Source organism: Triturus cristatus, chromosome 3_1 (assembly GCF_964204655.1).
Source record: "Triturus cristatus chromosome 3_1, aTriCri1.1, whole genome shotgun sequence".
Lineage (NCBI taxonomy): Eukaryota > Metazoa > Chordata > Amphibia > Caudata > Salamandridae > Triturus > Triturus cristatus.
In genome coordinates this window covers 518423610-518445606 of record NC_140583.1, presented here as the reverse complement: position 1 = coordinate 518445606, position 21997 = coordinate 518423610, and the positions used below count along the sequence as shown (strand labels likewise).

At 42.1% G+C, this 21997-nt stretch overlaps 1 protein-coding gene across 1 annotated transcript in view; it reads right to left on the bottom strand.

The window, feature by feature from the left end:
- Positions 1–10455: 10455 nt before the first annotated feature.
- PEX11A (peroxisomal biogenesis factor 11 alpha) overlaps positions 10456–21997 on the bottom strand; it is a 154042-nt gene continuing 142500 nt past the window's right edge. The window contains exon 3 of the mRNA XM_085644429.1: positions 10456–18372. Coding sequence (XP_085500555.1) covers positions 17810–18372 — 563 coding nt within the window. The 3' untranslated portion in view covers positions 10456–17809. The remainder of the gene's footprint in view (positions 18373–21997) is intronic.

Here is a 21997-nt window from a genome sequence, read left to right as displayed (position 1 = left end):
AGAGTGCCTTTGTAATGTAGCAAATGTGTATTTTATATATTCATAAATGAACCCTATAATATACCTTGTAAGCCCAAAGGACAGGGACCTAACATATAAAAATGGGGCACATATCAGGGTTAAGGTGTTCTCATTGTGAAATAAAACCCCAAAAAGACTTTTGCCTGAACAGGTCTAGATGGGATTAAACTTTTCATTTCGTATCTCTGCCTTGGAAAATGATGGAAAGATACTTCAAAGTTTTTCTCTAATTAATTTTCATAATTTGATTTATTCATGGAATCAGATGTTTGATAACCTTAGTGGAATAGTAACTTTATAAGTAGGTATTTTCGGCTTCCTTAGCCAACACTGGCATAAACCTAGTTATGACACGCATCATACCCACAGAGCTGGCATACACAGCCTTGGCTGGGAGAGTTAACAGAGCTGCAAGTGTCTGGTGTTGCCCACAACTTCAGTAGCGGAAAAAGGCATCACTCTGCCTCTTTTCTCATGTGAGAGGGTACTTTGATTAGCCAATCGGTGTCACTATGTCTGGCATGGGGGATGGAAGTTGCCAGCTTTCCAACAGAATATCACATTGTACAAAGGAGAGTGGTGGGTTTAATCATCAGTCTGAGAATGGAATTTATGCTGTGGCAAACACCGTTATTTCGCCAAAATGATCTATGTTGTTTACTATTTGCCATACACTTTCCAAACACTACCTTGTTCAACCAAACTATGCCATTAGCCCTACCTCCCCAGTAGTGCACTCTCTTTGGCCAGACCTAAAAAGCACATCTGCCAAAAATGAGTGGAATTCCAATTACCACGCACCTCCAACTCATCTGCTTGGTCAACCAAAGAACGACATACCTCAAAAGGTGTTCTTCAATTCTTAATACAGAGCATAGGTTTGACGTGATAAAAATGAAAAATTACAAAGAGACAGGAACTTCTTGTGGCTTGGCAGTTTGGGCTGGACTGTTCTCATGAGGCACAGGGTCAAGACTGATTTGCATATAGCTGGGTCTGAACTGAGGTGGCGAAGTGTGCTAAAGAATGATGATGGATTCAACCCAGATCTGTGACTGGGGGTGAGTGTCTGAAAAGTTTCAGCACTCCGTCCATCATCTCCTTGTGTTTGCTTTGTCTGCCCTAAGTTGGCAGGGTATGCCGAAATGTAGGTACCCTGCTCACTTAGCCACTGGATTCAAGCTAGCATGGCTGATAAATGGTGTTACCCAGAAACCGGTCCCAGGATGCTTGTTTCCGGTTCAGGGAAGACCTGGCTTGGCAGTTCGGGCTGGACTGTTCCCATGAGGCACAGGGTCAAGACTGATATGCATATAGCTGGGTCGAACTGAGGTAGCGAAGTGAGCTAAAGAATGATGATGGATTCAACGCAGATCTGTGACTGGGGGTTAGTGTCTGAAATGTTTCAGCGCTCCGTCCATCATCTCCTTGTGTTTACAGGAAATTCTGGAACCTGTTCCCCTGGGTATTCTTCATTTCCTTTGTATTTCACCCTGAGACTTTGCCTGCTTTTAGCAGCTAGTTCCTTAGGATCAACGATACAAGTTTCACAGTGTTACCCCAAATGTTGCAATTCTGAAGGGTCCGGCGACCAAATTAATAGCGCCTTCGTAATGAGTCGTTCTGTATCTTATAGTTTGATAGTAACCATTTAAATTTACCCCAAGAAGAAAGATAAAATACCACTTTTCATTGTCTTTATTGCTTAATGGTAGCTGCATTTTAAAAGTGCAATATAACAATATGTTCTTTTCATAATCACTACTGTCTAAGAATCACTCCAAGCCACATTTCTTGTGTTGGATGCTACTGCAGTATGCTCAAAGTCATTTGTACACTTGATAATCATGGATATTAACTGCAGTGCACGAGTGCTTCACCGTTTAAGTATTGCAACTGAAACACTTATTTGTTGCTTAGCAAAGGAGGGGCATGAGCGGTTCTAAGGAATGTGTATTAGGAAACCACCAACTACAGTTGTGCAAGGATCTCCATCTCTTTACATTCCCGAGTGCCACTATACCACTATCACAATATGTAACAAGCATGCTCCAAGCAACTCATGTCAGTATTTGCTCGAGCAGACATCCCAATAAGTAAAGTTCGTTCAAAAGCAGTATTGTTTCACAAAACCCTCAAGGGAGTATGGCCCCTGAAATGTCATTAGTGTCACTTAAGAGGTAAAAAAAATAATAAAATGAGGTACTACTCACAGGACAAATCTTAATGTGCCATGTCTCCTTATTTTGGAGGAAAGCCATTTCATTAAACTTTTCTGATGTTCTCGCCTCGGGATGATTTCAACATGGAGTCTGATGGTCTGGATGGATTATGGGCTCAAATGTAAGGCAACAGAAACTGAGGTTTGGCTAATCGGTAAGATGCCAACTCCATCCAGATCTTTAATTACACATTTATTCCAGTTCTGGACTCTTGAGTGATAGCATAATGCATTTTGGGCGTAGAAAACGTATTTTAACAAGTTATGAGTGATGTAATAGGTATTTATTTGATCGTTTTAGCGTTGTTTCAACACATACCCCAAGATAGGATCTTATTACCATACCAAACCATAAAATCACTTTAACCTTTGGTTTTTCAGTTGGGTTCTGTTTTTTTTTTAATCATATTCAGCAATCTTCCACACTGAGCATGGCTTTTAGCCATGCGCAATGAGGATGTATGGGGGGAGCTGTTCAATGCGCTCAACCGACCACCAGCACACAAAATCCTCGGACACCAATCCTACCCAGTAATCAAAAAAACCCTTGGCATTGGTGTCCAAGGTTGAGACTGTCCAGATACACTAGGTATCTGGATGAGGCCCTTAAGATGAAGCATGCCACTTTGAATCCCAGAGGGTGAGGGTCCTTTTAACATCCTAGGGCAGTTGTCTTCAAACTTTTTAAGGTTGAGCCCCCCAGCTGATTTTTTTTAAAAGTCGGGCCCCCACACCACCTGACAGAAATCCCTGGAATCTGGTACACTACATAATTGACCGCCATTCACATATTCCAGGCCATATCTGGCAAATAATGTTAAACACAGTAAGAGTGTTTAGTAAAGTGCAGGTTTGTGAGTGGGTTATGTTAAATGAGAGAGACTTATTACATAGTTCAAATCAAAATGTTCCCAGATAAAATTTGAGCAAATTGTATTTACTAGGGTTTTACTTAAGCAGTTGAGTCATAATGGGACAGTGTTATCTGGAGCAGCCCACTCCAGGCAAATACCTACCAACCGCTTCATAAACATTTTGAATGGAAATGAGCAACTCACTCCCAGACTTGTTGCAACTTTTCAAATTGTTGAGCGTTACCAATACAACTGAAGGCTTTGTCTTGATATAACGTGGGTAACTATCAAAGGAGGTAGCCATAGCAAGCAAGGAAGGAAAGCCTAGCACATTTATTTTAAAACTAATAATCTCACAGGGTGGTGACATCTTTCCTGTGATGTCATGTGACACCAATGCACATTGCTTATGCTCATTAGCCCCCCCCACTTGTTTTGTTAGGACTTTTGCTCTGAGTGTGGGTTTAGAACATATGTTTAAAAAATAATAGAACTAATACAAACTGAATACTGTTTCCTATTTTACTTCAGGGCAGTTGTCTGACAGACTTTGTGGTGATCAAATGGATCTGGGCCCAGCTGCACAGTGAACTGGCAGCATTGCAGTGCATGTAAATGCAGCGGCGGCTGGCGCAGGTAAGCGCAGTGAGGTGGCGATGGGGTGGCGAAGTTGACAGACAACAGAATAGATCAAACAAAATAAGTAAATAAAACCAATTCTGTCCCCCTTCCCTGCACCACCACCTCATCACGCTTACCCTCACCAGCGTCGACTGATGTGTGAGCTTCCAGGGAGTGGGTCTAGGAAGACAGTAGAAAAGATTGTTAGAGTCTAAAAGAGTTTATGTTGGATGCCAAAGGCAGTGCTTAATAAATTTAAATAAAAGCGCAGGGGCCAAAGCTTTTATTATGTCTCTTCTGGAGCTGTATACCAGGACTGCCTGGTCTTGAATGAACCAATACACGCCTCCTTCTTCCTCCAACCTGTTTTTCCTTCCTCCGTCTCATTCTTGCAGGTGGTTTTTCATCTCTGCTTTATCCCTTTGTCTCCGTTTTCACAGGTTTATTGTCCTTTTTCTTTCCCCCTATTCTGCTTCGCTCTCTCTTGCTCAAAGTTGGATGCTGAAAAAAAAATCTTGGTCCAGGAACACATACTCAAAGGATGTCAACCTTGTCACTGATGAGAACAGCATTCTTCATAGCTCTCACCTTCTTTTATTTGCCTCCTGAGGCTCCCAGCACCATTTCCACTTACATTCCATTCACTTAGTAAAAATAAAATGGTAGTTGCTTAATTGATTATACTCTCCTGTGAGAGAACCTCAGCTGCAAAACCGCGTGACCCACAGCCTATTATACAGAAAGAACGATGTATTAATGAAGCATGAAATATGGCTACATTAAATGTACACTTTTGTAATTATGAAAGAAAACCGTGAGTGTATGGCATGCCCGTACGTATGTAATCAGCACTGCCAAGTACCACGTATCAGGCGTTAGACTAAAGCTTTTCAGTGCGGTGATCCGCATCATTGCACTGAAATGCAAAGTCACGCATTATAGCGCCCCCTCATCTTTCAAGATGGGAGTGAAGTTACAATAAAGCACCATACTAGCTGCAGTGGCAGAGCGCACTGCACGCTGCTTCTGGCAGGCTTGGGGGCTCTCTGGCTCAGCTATAGCTCATCTCAGCTGCACAAGTTACAAGGACACCAGACAGTGCTACGATAGCACTGACATCAGAGGAGCCTGGGCGGGTGAGAGCCAATCTGCTACAGAGTGTCTGTGTGAGTTAGTTGACTGACATTTGAGTTTAGGCGGGTCTGGCTCCTGCTTCCTGTGGCAGGAGCTGGTGGGCCGCCTCACAGTTTAAAATTGACTGCTGGAAATCATGGTTTTACATATTACAGTCAGTGTAGCTCACAACGCATGCTACGTTGGACCCGACTCCACGTTGGCTGGGGCACACAATTATTGCTTTCCTTTGGGAAAGCTTGTATCTGCTGCTACCGGGACCCGATCCCACCGGTGTCATCAGGGCTATCTAAGATTGCTGCGGGAGACAGTCAACGACAGTACTAGGCACAGTCGCTGCTTGCAGCCAGTGGGGAGTTGCTGCCCGTCGGCATCCTTGTTCTGAGTCAGGTCCGTGAGATTTGTATTTCTATCACCTCGTGGCCAATGGGAGAGATAGGTTGATGTATGCAGAGTTGAGGTGCTGAGCCCCTACGTGCAACTTCTCCGCTGCCTCGGGTGTCTCACTTCTCAGTGAAGCCTTAGGATAGCGGGTGACGGTCTGTGCTCTCATCTGTTTATATCTTGGTCAAGGAGCCCCCTCATCGGAACTCCTTGCTTCTTCAGAGCTGCAGGTCTCCCCTCCTTTACCAGTGAACTGGCCGACTGATGGGGAGGGGAAGCTCTCTGAAACAATCATGGCTCCGCTCACCTGGAGCAGTTGCTGTGCTATGACAGGGGCTGATGTCGGCCACCTCACTCTTGCAGTAACTTCAACACTTCCATCAGACAATGCTGGCCCCTAGTATATCACTGTGAGCCTTATAGAAAATCTTGAAGCCAGACACCACAAGGCATAGAGATAGATGGCTTTTTCAAAAGGTGAAGTAAGTAGTGAGACAGTGTACAGTGCACTAAGACACCCACGGCCGAGTGTCTGCCTCAATAAAATGCATTGTCAACTCACAATCAGGCCACTGCCTGCAGTAAGTGGGTGCTGGTTGTAGAGTGTGTGTCACATTACGACAGTTACTCTAAAATGACACTGTTTCTCGATGCTCAAATTGGTGTAATTTACGAATATTTAAATGTTTCTCTCATCTTCATTACTTTATTTTACTCACGAGAAAATGTCACCCGTAGTCCTTGAAATGTGACTCATAATTACACTAAAATTATGGAAATGTCACATATAGCACTCTGAAACTTATGCAGCTATGTGTAATTTAAAGAGAAACTGCCTCCTTTATGTGAAAAGCTAACCGTCCTGGGAGGGTTAATTCCGAGAGCGGAAATGCCTCAGCTGTAGTGGGAGGCAGGGAGTCTCCTCTGCTATGAAAACAAAAGCGAAGGAACAGATAGTTTGTTTGTTCACTTTTGGGGGCATATCATCAACAACCGGCGATAATTATTGCTAAGCGCACTTAGCGCCAGGATAATTACCAACGATGCTTATCTCCAGAGCGATGAAAATAACCGAGTGCCTTTCTAAATAACGAGGACTATAATAACCACATTATGGATTGGATCATGGCTTTTTTGGGAGTAAATATCGGTAGTGCTCAGATAGAGATAGTCTGGGACGCATTGAAAGCTGGGATTAGAGGAGAAACCCTCCAGTTTTCTGTTAGGTCCAACAGAGAAGGAAAGGCTCAACTTGATAGACTACAACAAAACCTGAGTACGACAGAGGCGGAATTAGCCAAAGCAACACTAAATGGCCAGGTAACTGACGAACTAGAACGGGTGGCTGTGGCAAGAAACCAGATTTCGGAAGTATTTATTGAGAAAGCCATTAGTAAAGCTACGATCTATAAAAAAAAAAAACTTACAAACTTAGCGAACAAGTTGGACACCACCTAGCTGTTTGCACAAGAGAAGAACAGACATTCAATACAATAAAGAGTATTAAAGATTTAGATGGAGGGGTGGGAACAGAACCCTCTGAGATCAGAAAGGCGTTTGAGAGATTCTACGAAGACCTATATAAAGAGCCTAATAGGGAACAGGAGAACATGGATGAATACTTGGAGCAATATGAGGGATCCTGCCTTAACGAGGAGGAACAGGCTAATCTAAATAGCTCCCCTACGTGGGATGAAATGCAGCTGGCACTGAAATCTTTAGCTAACGGAAAAGCCGCTGGGCTAGATGGAATCCCCTCAGAATTTTATGTGAAATTTGCAATACAACTCAGAATAATTATGCTTGAATTATTTGGTTCCATCTTTAGTGGCGGGAAATCACCTCCCTCGTGGTCAACAGCAAAAATTATGGTTTTTCCGAAAAAAAATAAAGATCCTATGGAAATGGGTTCTTATAGACCCATCACACTGATAAACGGGGACTCGAAAATTGATTCAAAAGTACTGGCTGCCCGATTAGCTCCTATTATCCATAAAGTAGTGTCTCATCGTCAACACGGTTTTATCCCAGGGAGATCAACATCAGACCATGTACAACGGGTGATATCGCTCTTTGATTTCACAGAAAAATCAGGAGACCCTATGGCTTTAATATTATTGGATGCAGAAAAAGCCTTTGATAGAGTCTCCTGGAGGTTCCTTTGGGAAGCTATGGCAAGGTGTGGATTCACACCACAATTTATCAAAGCCATGCAAGGACTATATGTTGACCCAGGAGCCAGCGTTATGATCAATGGGACACTCTCGGAGAGATTTAAGATTACTAGGGGAACAAGACAGGGGTGCCCATGCTCTCCTCTTCTCTTTGCAGTCTATATAGACGTGTTCATAAGGAAACTAGAAAATCATCCATTAGTGACCCCGATAATGGCATTTAACTATGACACAAAAACCCTTGCGTATACCGACGACATAGCCTTAGTCACTTGCAATCCTATCCAAGCAATGGCAGCGATAGAAGAGGAAGCGCATAATTTTGGTAAGATCTCCGGATATAAGTTGAACGCAACTAAAACACAGTAGTCATCAATGATAAGCTTAAGATGGATGACTATCGAGTAACGGATCATGCTGTCTACCTAGGAGTTGATATAACCGCAAGCATAGATAGAATAGTGAGCTTAAATTTAGACCCACTGGTGAAACATACCAAGAAAGAACTAACCCGACTTGACAATCTACATCTTACTATTGGCGGCAGATGCAATGTTATAAAAATGCTATTTTTACCTAGATTTCTGTATCTCTTTCGCACAAAATGCCTTGAGTTTACTCCCCAACAGTTTAAAAACATAGAGAACATATTTTCTAGATTTATTTGGGGATATAAAAGACCTCGCCGAGCACTCAAATGGCTTATGCTGCCCAAAGAAAGAGGTGGACTCGGAATGCCAAATTTCAAGTTATGCTATTGGGCTACGGTAATTAGATATTGTACCGTGCTTTTATCAATAGAAGAGGGCCATAACCCTGATAGGACCACCCCACAAGAATTGATTCTAGGGACAGGCTGTGAGGGTTGTCTTTGGCGACATATGAACGACAACTATTTTAAGAAAGTGAAACTTAAGACCATCTCTAACATATATAAAGTTTGGATTAACGTAAAAAAACTGTTAGGATTGGGTCGTTTCTCATGTTACACTCCAATTAAGCATAACAATGAGCTACCCGCACTATTCCACGACACATGTATGTCGAGATGGCTCGAGAATGGTATTCAACAATTAGGCTGTCTCTACAACTCTAGTGGCCTAAAAACTTTCTCCGACCTCCAGTCTGAATATCGCATCAGCAATAAGGATTTTTTTTAATATCTACAGATCAGGGATTTTCTGCAAAAAAAAACAGGGGGACGTGACAAATTTCAAAATAATATCGTATTAGATATTATATGTAGATCAACTACCCCTAAAATTGGGGTCATCTACGAACTTTTTAGGGATAATCTCCCTGACGACCTGGAAAAACATGTAATGGGATGGCAGACCTCTCTTGTAATCCAACCAAATATTCCTTTGCGAGCGTACGAATTATCACAGGTTTGTCTAATGTCTATAAACCTCCAGGCACAATTTTATAAAAACCTTTTTCTCCCTTTACTATACACCATATAAGATTGCAAAATGGGCAGTAGGAAAGGGAACAACCTGTCCACGTTGTTCGATGGGTGCTGCTGACACTATTCACATGTTTGCCTCATGCGACAAACTATCAGGATTGATAAAGGAAATCTCTGACTTACTTTCAGAAATTCTTCAAGCTAGAATATCTATCACTCGGGAGGAAATTGTGTTAGGAGTATCTAACAACCAAAGACCTAATCATATGCAGGGCCTTATCTTTGTGGCTATGGCTGTCCTCCGACTCTGCATAGCTTCAGCATGGCTGGATGCTACTTCACCGGTCTTTGCACAATGGAGGACTAGATTACTAGCAATTTGTAGCCTGGAAGTAGCCATATACAAAACCAAAGGGAGGGGAAAAAATAAAAGAGGGATGGAGATCTGGGGTCCGCTCTTGCACTGGCAACTAGATCACACGTAAAATGCTTGGTCTATAATAATAATATGGATTCAATTGGGAGAATATTTATTGTAATTGTACAGTTTTGGACCGCACATGATGTATTATCTTACAGATTTACCGAATTGTTTTTCTCTCTAGTGGATGGGTATGATTTGAAGCAATACCTTGGTCCAAGGGGTGGGTGGGGGGTTTATGTAAATAATATATAATTTTGGGAAAATTGCTAATAAAAACATTTAAAAAAAATAATAATAATTGAGTTAGCTGCCAAATGCGCAATTATCGCTGGGATTCCAGCGATAATGGCACAACGTTTAGCGCTACGTTGTTGATAGGGCAGGGCATACTTAATCATGATATCCACCTTCCATTGGATATCATTGCTAAGTCAAACTAAAAGCAGGCCTAAGGAAAGTAGCGATAACCGCGGTTAGCGCTACTTTTCTTATCGCTATGCTGGTTAGCGTGCCCATTGATAATTGGAGAAATGTCGGTTAGCGACATTTCTCCAGTTATTTTGGGAAGGAACGCCCACTTTGCATCTCATTAGAGATGCAAAGGGGGTGGTAGAGAAAAAGGGTGCTAACATGCGATTATGCATGATAGCACCCTCTTGTTAATAGGGCGAAAACATTATCTCTGCTTTTAAAGCCAAAAAAGTGGAGATAAGGCCCTTGATGATATGCCCCTTGGTTTCTTAGCAGAGGAGACTCCCTGCAGCTGAAAGCATTTCAGCTCTTGGAGACTCGGAATTAGCTTTCTTTCAAAATCACAAAAGTATGGGCAAGTCGTGCCCCATTAATTGGGAAACAATGAAATGCGAGATCTCAGGGTAGAGTGCGCGCCTCCCCCTGAGAGGTCGTCGCGCCCCCCTCATAAGGGGGCACTCCCCACAGATTGAAGAACTCTACCCTAGGGTGATGCCTCCTGGATGGGTACAGAAAGATAGGCTAAGCATGCATGGGTTCCTTCCTGTTGCTTCTGAATGGCTAGATGTTTGGGAAGGTGAGGAAACCCTGTATCACTTCTCACTCCTTCCGTCTTGAAATATTAGATATCAGAACATCAACAAGAATTAGTTTATGACAGTAAGAGGAAGGTATCCACATATTCTAAAATATATTCAGATTCAAAACTACTGCTCATCTTATGTATCTCAAAATAAAACAAATCATATTTTAAAATATTTTAATAAACCTGTATGTGCAAAATACAATAGTATAGTTCAAATAGTCCTACAATTAACAAAGTTGTGCAAAAAGTATATTTTATACATTACTTCTGTTACAAAAAAGGATTTTAATAAACATTTAAAAAAACAATTGAAAGTAAAATCAATGCCTAGCTAATCAGACTTCTTAAAAAGTTCATGTAAATCAGATGTGCAGTAGTCACATTGGAAATTTGAACACGAAGGTTAGTTTTCATAGGACAATCATTCGCAGGTCATGGTCATCTTGCAGCAGTGTGTATCCACGTATATGCCCACTTATGTCACAAATTCTGCACCGTTTTCTCATACAATCCAATCAAAACAAATAACATACGTTTCTCCAAACACCAGAAGTTGCCATGTAAACAGTTCAGTATCAAATCAATTTTGATAAATTATCTTTAAATACAATTCAACAACGAAAGCCCTGCTGAAGAACACAAACGTTTCTTGCAAGTACAAATATGCAACATAAAGTTAGGCCAGTTTTCAGTAGATTATTAAACAATACAAATTCATTAAACCAAACGGATGAAATTTATCTATTTACAATTGCTACTTTGCAAAAATATATTTGTGAGATATGACACAAAAATTGCTGGAGGTAAAACTGTCCAGTATGCACAGAAAAGTCCTGAGCAGTGGTTTATTGGTTATATTCTAAGGATATTTGTGCAACTAAAGATCGCTTCCAACTTACCCTGACTCACCAGGGCAAACTTTAAAGCCCAGGCGGCCTGTGGCGATTTCCTTCTCCAGGATGTCCAGGCTGCGATATTCTAGAGTCAGAAATCGAAGTGGGGCACAGCACCAGCAACACTGTGGCGGGCTCACCGAGGGAGTCCAGCACAGGATCAGTCGATGAAATTAGGGTAGATAGGCAGGATAAGCAAAAAAAAACTTTGCTGTCCTTCAGTACCGGGCTGGATGGTGGCATTGCGTGGGCCAGTGTGAGGGGGAAATCCTTGGTAGGGCCTACGACTTTGCAGGTGGTGGAATGAGATCTGAGCAGAGGACTACTGTCAAGCGGCCCTGGACCACCGCTTCCCCTGAGAGGCAATTCGTGGCAACAAGTTTTCTATTGCAGTGGAGAATCATGGAAGCTGTAAGCTTTTTTTTTCTTAAGTCTCGCATCGTTATAGCATTTAGAAAAGCTGGGTGAATTTTCACTTTCATAGATCGTAAAGTAAACAAGTTACTGTAAACCAGAACATGGCAACATATTCGCTATCTCTTCAAGAAGTTATTTGAATGCAATATTTGACCTAACTTAACAAATCACAGAACCTCTGTTTAGGCAGGACTCCATTTGTGCCATACGAGGCACAAGAAGCAGTCAAATACACTGCTGCAGTGCACCCCTCAGAGTGAACAGAACGTCAACCCTACCTCAACATAGCCCATATCACATGGAGTATTTGTGAAAAAACAGAGCAAATAAATCAAAGGGATGACAACTGCTGGCAGTTTTACAGCAACAGAGACTATCTGCGTTCATATTTAATTATTTCCCCTGTTGCATGCAGGGCTGGGTTTGCTGAGCGGTTGAAAAGTAAAATTGATTCCCGATTTCAAGATTACCAACATATTTGCTAACTAGTTCCACGCAAATTCATTATATGTCAATTTTCCACGTACATATGGTTCTGTTGACAAAAAAATATTTTTACTTGTGCAAAAGACTGTTACTGTGTGGCCAGTGCTGACGACTTGATTATTTTGAGCCTGAGTAGTATAAAGAACAGTATAATTTGTAAACAATTCAAGTAAGGTTTTTTTATTGCTGTAAAATGTATTGTTAGAGGATCACCAATTTCGATGGTGTAAAAATAATTGTATATAAAAATGCTCCATGCAAGCATGTACACAAAGCTTATGTATAAAGCAAAAAATATTTTTCAAAACAGTTCATAACGCCTTGCTTTGCACAAGTTAGGACTTGTGAACATAATTGAGTCAACATTTTGCCCTCTCAGCACATGACATTGTGAAATTTGTGGCATCTTGACAACTGCAAGATCAGGCAGTGCACTCAATAATAATTAAATAGTCTTTAGTTGCCAGGAAAGGAGCAGTTCACCACAATGTGGCAATGCCCAACAGTCTGCTCCCTTGTTCCTTTAGAACGTGCCTCACATGGGCAAAACAACATCTCTTATATAATTTTCAGAAACATATTTTCAATTTGACTCCACGTTTCAGATGTTGTCATGCACCTCGAAAATATACTGCATAGTAATTCTGGATTGAAAGCAAGCTGCCATTATGAGATATTATAAAAGGTTAAAGGGACCAATCACTTAGGCCTTTTCAAAATAAAAATCAACGAGTCCTCACAATTACTTATACATTGACTAAGGTGAGCATCTTTTTAGTAATCAATAATAATATGGCAAAACACTGAATATTCGGTTTGAAAATACTTAGTTACAAAGGTACTGATGTTTTGTTAAATAAAATATAGATGATATATTACAGTACCACAAATGTATTCAGCAAGGACTGCAGCATCAATTAAATTACTGTACTTAAATGACTGCTAATGGCAAGGTAGCTCTGACTCCGAAGTGCTGACGGCGAACATCTGTGTGCAACGTGTGTTGCAGTATGAACCTTAGTGGACCTACTCAGCCATTCACCCTTATTTCATAAGTAAAACTTTGATAAGTAAAACTAGTTCCATTGGGTAGGGTAAATCGAACACTTATAAGGTTTTTGCTATGGTGCAATGTGCTGTATAATAGTTCTAGAGATTGAGCATTCAGGATAGGCTGTTGCAATTAAGCAGAGTAAATATACTTTAAGTTAGGGTAACTGTTGTACCTAGTCCTTTCAGCAGAGTCCCCCCAGAGAAATGACTACAAAGGTCAGATGGCGGACCTCCTGTTTGACATACAGAGACACAGCAAACTTCCAAAGACCTCTCCTACTTCCCAGCCGACCAGGCCGAACTGGACCTGACACGGGTCCCTTAGCTGGCATCTGCGGGAGTGAGATCTGAACCTTCACATGCTGTCCTTCAGGTCCTGGTCCTACAGGTCCGGACCTGGCAGGAGTCAAGAATGTAACTGAAGGTTTCATTGGATCCGATGCAAAGCGGCGCAGACCGATGCAGGACCTTGCAATAGAACATCTCACGACTCCTCAACGGCAGCTTCCCTGGATCCAGTGCCACGTGTACCACCACAGAACCAAGCAGCACAGCCCCATGCAGCTCCTGATTGCCAGCTTCACCTGATTCAATGCAGAGTGAAGCAAAGCCTCTCATTGCAGCACCTCACAGCCCCCACACCAAGGACCCAAGGTACAACTCCCAGCAGGCCGCTCCTGGTGCCATACCAGACTGATGCTCCAATGCGGTCGACCTGAACTTGTGACTTTGGCCCACTCCGGTGTAGCCAGATACAAGCAGTTGGCACTTCAAGCCTTTTTGGTGCTATTTTGCCTTGAATTTTAAAAAGTAAAAACTCTGGTTCTACTGATTGAATTTGTATTGTTATGGCGCCAATTTATTAATTGAAATGTCTTCTATTTTTCTAAATTTGTTTGGGATTCTTTTTGTGTTGCGTTTGTGTGACAAAGTAACAGAGGGTAAAGCACAGCTTTATTTAGAGGCTTTGTGGTTCACTATGACAAGCATGGTGTGGGGCTCTTACCCCTCTCAACTAATATCCCAATTTGTTACATATTTCTTGCAGTGAACACCTCCTTCTAGATCATTATGGACATAGATTCCAGTCCTGGAGTTTGTGTGAGAACCTAATGCATTTTGGGTGTTTTACTCTAGTTTCGCTTTCATCAAACTAATTAGACTAACACACCTGAAAACGATGATTTGTAGAAGAAAATCTCAGGCCTGGAGTGAGGTGGAAATCTTAGTTTCAATGCACACAATCTGTGCAACACGTTTACTGCAAAGTGGCAAAACCTAAAAGCCAAAATTGTTGTTCGACTCTAATGAAGTCAGTAAACGTCATTCTAAGACGGAAAACTCCTAAAGGTAGCCTAACAATAAACAGCAAACCAACTTTATTTACAAAAAATATTCAAAGCTTCATCCAACGGATGAGATTCGCAGCTGGGGATGCTCCTTGAAACGCTCTGAAGATACAGTGTTAGTTTCCAGACTAACTATGAGGATTATGCTGTGCGAAAAAGTAAACACAATAATGGACTTAAACATAAATACAATGTTTGTTTATGACAAAACTACGGCCTGTGGATCTAATTACCCGGCCACTTCCAAATTTTTGTATATCCACTAAGGGAGGATGTCCGTCCCATTCGTGGAGGCACTAAGCCTTGTTTAACAAGTGGCTACTCGGAGAGAAAGAGAGCTTAAAAACAGTAAAAATTGGTTTGCAGAGCATGCTCCTTCGACAGAGACAAACGTGCTCCTTATGCATCTTTATAGGTGGATACAATATCACAAACAGGAAAGAGAAAGGGGAACATTTTTTGCTTAACAATACTGTTGATTTTCTTCCTGAGATAAAATGGGAGGGCAGATGAACCATATTATTGCAGTAGGAGGAGACACGCACATCCGGCACAGTGTGACCCGGAGGTAGTAGAGGTGGCACGGCGGCTGTTAGAATCTACAGTTTTTAGGACTGGTTTCTTAGCCAGCTGCCCATTCATATGGCCATCAAGAAGACCAGTCAAGTTCCATGATGTCTCTTTGATTTAGAGCATTTTAAATGACTAGACTTCCGTTTTCAATTAGAGGATTCAAGTGGAGAACTGGTGGTTTGCTTTTGCTCCTGGTCTCTTTGAAACCATGAAGAAGCAAGGTTTGGACTGGTTCGATGTTAACTGTACAAGTTATGGTATTTTCAGCAACTGCAAATAAGAAAAATCTAATGTTATGTACTAGCCTTGTTCAGTTTTCCAATGAGGTGGCAGTGGACAATTCATACAAAAAACAAGAACATAAAATGTCTTACCAATCTCAGCAGCAGTTAAACCGTTTGTGATTTTCCAAAACAAACAGCCCTAGCGATTGCCACATAGAATTCGGGTGTCTCAAGGTTCCGAAAGATACAATTGCAATGCAGGTGACTTTTTGCAAACAGCGGCCAGATTGGTGGCCTGGGCTCAGGAAATCAGTCAAACATTGCAGGAGAAATGGGAAAGAAGTAAAGGGTTACACTTACAGAAAAACAGAATGTCATAGTGCGATCCAGTTTGTGCTCTGCCAAATCTACTTTAGATGCACAGAAATAACACAGTGGCAAGCTGCAGTCAAGTCCATGCCTCTTTAAATAGATCTACACCTTTATATAAATGGCATGCATATGCTTTCTGAGGTTAGTCACTAGTTGTGAGATTAAACATTTAAAGAAAAAGCTCCTACACCGCATACAGTGATGAGAAATACTATCTTTGCGGACTGGCAAATGTACTCCAAGAAATTCTCTGTTACACATGAGCAACAGAATATAGCCTGTTCTGCAGTATGTAATTGTGCTTGACGCTGGTAATAGAATGCTACCGATTTCAACTCTGGTGAAGCCGGCATATATGAAACTTGGGTGACTTCCTGGAAGTTCTGGGATTCTAATGATATATGGTACAAAACATTTGGTATTGGCCTGACTTAATGCCAGACTTCAAAGACTTCACAAAGGCCCACATTTGAGGACATTTCATCACTAAAACATATTATTTCATCTTACATTAGGATTATCCTTCTACAACTGCCCACAGTACAGCATGTTAAGCTAAAGGAAAATTATGTTTTGCCATCTTAGGTGGTGCATTAGTCGATATAAGAATCGTGCTGTTACCCAACACTGTACAGTCAAAAGCTAACCCTTGTATCAGTTTGTATTTAGAAGCTTAGCCTAAGAACTTGGACTGGAACACAAGTGTAATGCAAGCTCTTACCTGATTTGACAGAAATAGTGCATTTTCAATTTCCACAAAATACAGCAATATTCAAGGGAGGGGGAAGGAAAAAGATAAGAGGTAATGCATTGGCTAATAAGGTACCACAAAAGGGGTAAGTTAATGATATAAACATTTACTGGAATATAACGTCAACTAGTTATTCTACTTGTTCTCATGACCACTTGAGGGTAAGAGACCAGGGATACTGCATTGCATAGATGATTTGAAGACAAGTTCAACATAATTGAACTTGCAAAACAAACTTCTGCAGTGGCCCTTGGCCTTTGGGCAGTGCCATCTGTTTTAGCCAGAACGTCTTGGCTGATGTATTATATGATAAATTCAGTTTCAGTCTGCATTCTAAAATACAGTCCATATACAAGGAGGGTACGTAAATGAGGGTTGTGCTCTGCATCAAGGAATTTCAAAGTTAGACAGGAAGTCCTGGCTGATAGCTTGGACCTCCTTTAAAAAAAATATATATAGTTTTCTTCTCCCAGTGGATTGCTATCTGTTTAATCTTGGGAGGTGATTCATTTAGGGGGATGCTATATATAAAAGGTCAACGTCTGCTTTGAGTTATCCCATAACTAGATGAAGAGCACTGAATAAATCTGATTTACTATGTAAACTCTTTTCACATTTTCAGATGTCGTAGGAAAGGGCTGTACATTTTTTTAAAGAGGTTTATATAGTATGAACTAGACCCGAAGATATCAGAGCTCTTTACATGAGCACCAGTTGCGGTACAGACTGACACATTTATTTTTGTTGGGCACGGGAAGATTAAGTAATTTGCCCATAATCACAGGAAGTTGAGCATCGTTGCTGAGATTTGAACCCAGTTCAGTTGCTGAGATTCAAACCCGGTTCCTCAGCTTTGAGGTCGACCGCTCTAGGCGTAAGGCTACATCCTCTCCCCAACATGAACAGCAATACAACTAAAGAGAAATGTATACTAAATTAAACAACAGATAAAAAAACAGATAAAAACTTTAAACTACTTCTGAAACTACCCAAATGTTGTTTGAGCAAACATCATAGAACAATACAAAAGACATATAAAATAAGACCTCCGGGTGGGCATCAATTGATTAAATCGTTTTGGGAGACAAGCCTTTTCCCATGTAGCCAGGTTATTACTTAGCCAAATTACTTGAAAACCATTTCACGTGCAAAGCACGCTTGATCCCAAACAAAAATGTTTTAAAGCAGTTGATGACCGTCAGACTAACCTGTACTGATACATAGTGGTTCATAGTCCATGATCTTTTTAGAGTCAAAGACCATAAGTTGTAATTCATAAAATAAACTTGCCACTCTAAAACTTATTTCACTTCCCTAGGCACTTTATTTTTAGTGTTAGATATTTCCCTAACTATGTCCTCTGCTCTGCATGTGGTTTCCTTATGTTTAACTGCTAGTTCATCTTTAAATTTGGTCTTGCAAGTGTAAGAATGCCCACAATAGAAGAAATGAGACCACAAAAGCCAAGAATTCCAGGGTTTGTCTTGTATATACCCAGTTGGTCCAAAGGGCTAAATAAATCACAGATATTCTTGGTAGTGTCCAAGAGGACAGCTGGATGGTTCCACAGGCTGCAGAAGAGCATTGCAAATATAGGATCAAATCCCACAACCCCAGGATGGGAAGAGTGTTGGCTAAGAGGAGGATCAGTGCATTCCTCTGCATTCTTTTTGTGAGAGGATTTTTGTTCCATCCTATGAACTATCTCGTACATATCTCTGCCCAGGTGCAGCAGGAGGGAGAAATAATAAAACCTGGTTGCCCGATGGCGCCACTTTTCTTTGTTGATATCAGTGATGAGGCCAACACTCCTCAACCAGAGAATGCTATCACAGACGAAATAGGCGGCACGATTCAGGTTGGCAATGGTCAGGAAGAAGCGAGGAATGAAGTCTGGGAGCTGAACTGTTCTCCTGGATGCTTCAAGGGCATGTACCACGTTGCCAAGTCTGAAAACTGAAAAACAAATTGGAGAATTAAAACGTATTGCCAAAGGCACTGACTGCAACTGAGTCTTAACAATAAATCAGAGAAGGGAATGCAATGCGCAGCACCATGAAAGGTTGAGAAAATAGAATTCTATTCGAACTGCTACTCTGATGCGGAGTACAGTAGTGAGTTATATAAGACTTGAGGTAAAATGGAGGTAGTTGACAGATTAGCTGATACAAACTGTAAATGGATTTTTACTAAACTTTTACTTATTATGCATGAATATACATATCCAATCCATTTCTGAAATCACTAGATCTAAAGAAAATGTGGATACTATACAGGTCATATTAGTTAATATAACCTTCTGTAGCCTAATGTAAGATCTCCGTCACTGCCTATGTAGAGACATGCATGCAATACTTTTTGGTGAAAGTACTGTGCACTTGTTAACTACCACACATTTGGTCTTAGCAGGTGAGAACTATGTGTTCAATGTTATGCTTTCGTATTTATGGATAATGGTCTAGTGATTATATATACAGGGTTGAACATTCATGAAGGATTAGTGTATGTTTATTTGTTCAAAAGCCTGAAGCTAAATAATCAGTAAATGTTAGTGCCAGATAAATAACATCAACCTTTAACAAAATCAATACTTTAACAATTCTAAAAGAAAAAAACAATATTGCATACTAAACCCCACAGACAAAATTATAAGATATCATTAATACATAAGCTAGAATATTTAAACGTGATAGGTGAAAGATAAAAGCAGCAAAGTTACATAGGGAAAAGAAGACAACTGCACCAGATTTAAATTGAACCTAACTACCTAATTTGATAAAAGAGCATAAAGCACTAAAACTAAAGTTTTTACAGCTAATATCGAAGCAGGAACTCTTTATAACAGTTAAGTCATTATCTACTTTTGTCAATTAAAACGTGGCTACCTCCATTCAAAAGCTGTGCAGTAAAATAGCTGACGACTTGTTCACTAAGGTAAAAACTTATATTTTTGGATTTTAAAACAAAACTGTCGGACTCCAGAGCCTAGGGAGGGTCAAAGGGAAGACACGTTTCTCTAGCGGTCTCCTCTTTCCTCCGTAGTTGTCGGGACCCAAGGCCGAGAGAACCCGACAGTACGACAGTAGCTGGCCCTTTAAGGAATCCACTGCAGAAACAGGGCACGCCTTCTGGAGGGCGGACGGACCAATCACGGAGGACCATATTACCTGCGGGGATGAGAGAGGCTACGTCGATGACCGGAAGAGAGAGAGCGCCTTCAGTGGAGTTCCCGACGAGACCGAAGAACGAGAGCCGGTGCTGCCAAAGAGAGGAGGTCCAGACGAGCGTCTGCTGGTGGAGCCCCGGGACCACAAGGAGGATGCACCGCCCCGCCACGGCCCAGGAGGGTCGTGGCTCCAACAGGTGCGTACACGCCTTCGGGGATCTGGGTGTTGGGTGGGCTTGTCGGCCTCAGAGCAAAAGGAAGGTGAGAACACAGCGGCAAGTCTATAGTCAACGGAGACCGGCCGTCCTACTTTCCTGATATTCCCTGGTGACGGCTTCCCCATCCCGCACTCTGCTTTATAGGAGGTGTTGTGTCCCTCACTCCTTCCCCTCACATTGGCCTCATCGCTTCCACTAACAAGTGCCTCTTTCTTTCTTTTTGAGCCACCCGGGAGTCCTGTGCCCAGAAGACATGGTGGCGTGTTTGGACTAGAAGGAGACGAGTCCTGAAGACTACAACCAAGGGATACAAAGCGCACCTCGAACTGTCCTTAAAAACACCAAAATAAAGAGAAATCAGTTAAACATATTGTGTTTTCTGAGACTTCTATTTGCTCCCCGTGACAAAAATCGAATAATACAAATTTGCCCTTAAGGACAGTAATGGAAGAGGAAAACATGGTTGATAAACTAACTGACTTTCCCCAGGTACTGAGTGCATTTACCCCACTCACTGAAGAGAAAGTTGCTACCCTCATTGAAACCACTAAGGCCCTGATTAGGAGTCTGACGGTCCGAGGAAGGCCAGACTCACAGGGGCCACTGCCACACCGGCGGTCTGACACTCCTTTTACGACTTTGGCGCTTGGACCACCATTGCACTGCCACAACCGCGTTCCCTGGCACTCCCGTAGCGATCTGAGAGCCCCAATATGCTTGGTGGTGCCCTGAGGCACCGCCAAGCAAATTACGACTTTCCTCACCGCTAGTGGTGTCATGGAGGTTCTTCTTCCATGTAACTGCTGGCGGTGAGGAAAGGTAGGGGGCCCTAACAAGGCCCTCTCTTGCCGCTGTGCATGGGGGTGCATGCAAGGTGGCACATATTGTGCCCCCCTGTAGTATTGCACTCCCCCAGTTCCTGCACAGAAAGGAATGCATGACATGGTGCATTCGTTCCCGTGCAGGAACTTGCTCACAATGACCATTTAAACAGCACCGCTGTGGGACTGCCACACCGCCCATCACACCACAAAACTACTTGTAATCTGGCAGACAGGAGGCGGTGAGTTTCGGCGGTCATGAAGGGGAGTGGTAGTGCGCCACCATCTCCAGGACTGCTGACAATCATAATTAGACCCTGCCGATCCAAGCCCTCCTCAGGTACTTTATTCAGTATCAAAAACAATTTCAATGCATTTTACTTTGCTTTTAAAACAGGATTCTTGAGTTTGGCTGCTTCCCAGATGCATGGAAAAAGGCATCCATTCTGCCGCTGTTACAGAAACCCTCACTTGATCTCTTAGAGGTGAAGAACTACAGGCCTACCTCATGCCATCCTCTTCCTGCCAAGATCTTAGAATAGCGTTACAACAAACAAATGATGGACGGAATGCTGACAATGCATACATTCTCCCCCAGTCAAGAGATCTGGGTTAAATCCATCGTTCTTTTGCCCACTACACCACCCCAGTTTAGACATGGCCATATGCAAATCAGTCTTGACCCTGTGCCTCATGGGAACAGTTCAGCCCAAACTGCCAAGCCATGTCTTCCCTGGACCGGAATCAAGCATCCTAGGACCGGTTTCTGGCTATCAGCCGTCATCAGCCAGGATAGCTTGACTCCAGTGGCGTAGTGGGCACGGGTCCCACGTCTGGGAATACCCATCCCACTTAGGGCGAAAAGCGTTACAACAATCTTAGAATAGGCATTAATCAGGAGATTACTACCGTTTTTTTAATCACCAATTGTCTTGACCCTGCAAAGCATGGGTTTAGACTCAATCAAGTGCCTAATCCACCTTATTCGAGAGCACTGAAGAGATCAGCGCTATGGTTGAGAGAGGTGACAATGCAGCCTTGATTCTGTTGGATCTGTTGGTTGCATTTGATACAGCCAACCACTCTTCTTTGGTCAACCATCTTGAAAGGATAGGTATTAAAGATATAGCCCTAAAATTGATCAGTCCCTTTCTATCTAATAGAGAGCAAGCAGTGGCCTTGGAGGACTTTACCTCTGCCCCTTTCATGCTTCCTTGCAGAGTCCCTCAGGGAACTTCATTAAACCGGACCCTATGTAATGCCTACATCACTCCACTAATTGAACTTATTCAATCTTGTGGGTTCTCAGTAGTTTTGTATGCGGACGACACCCAGATAGTGATGTCTGTCTCTTCAGAACCAGACAAAAAAGTGGA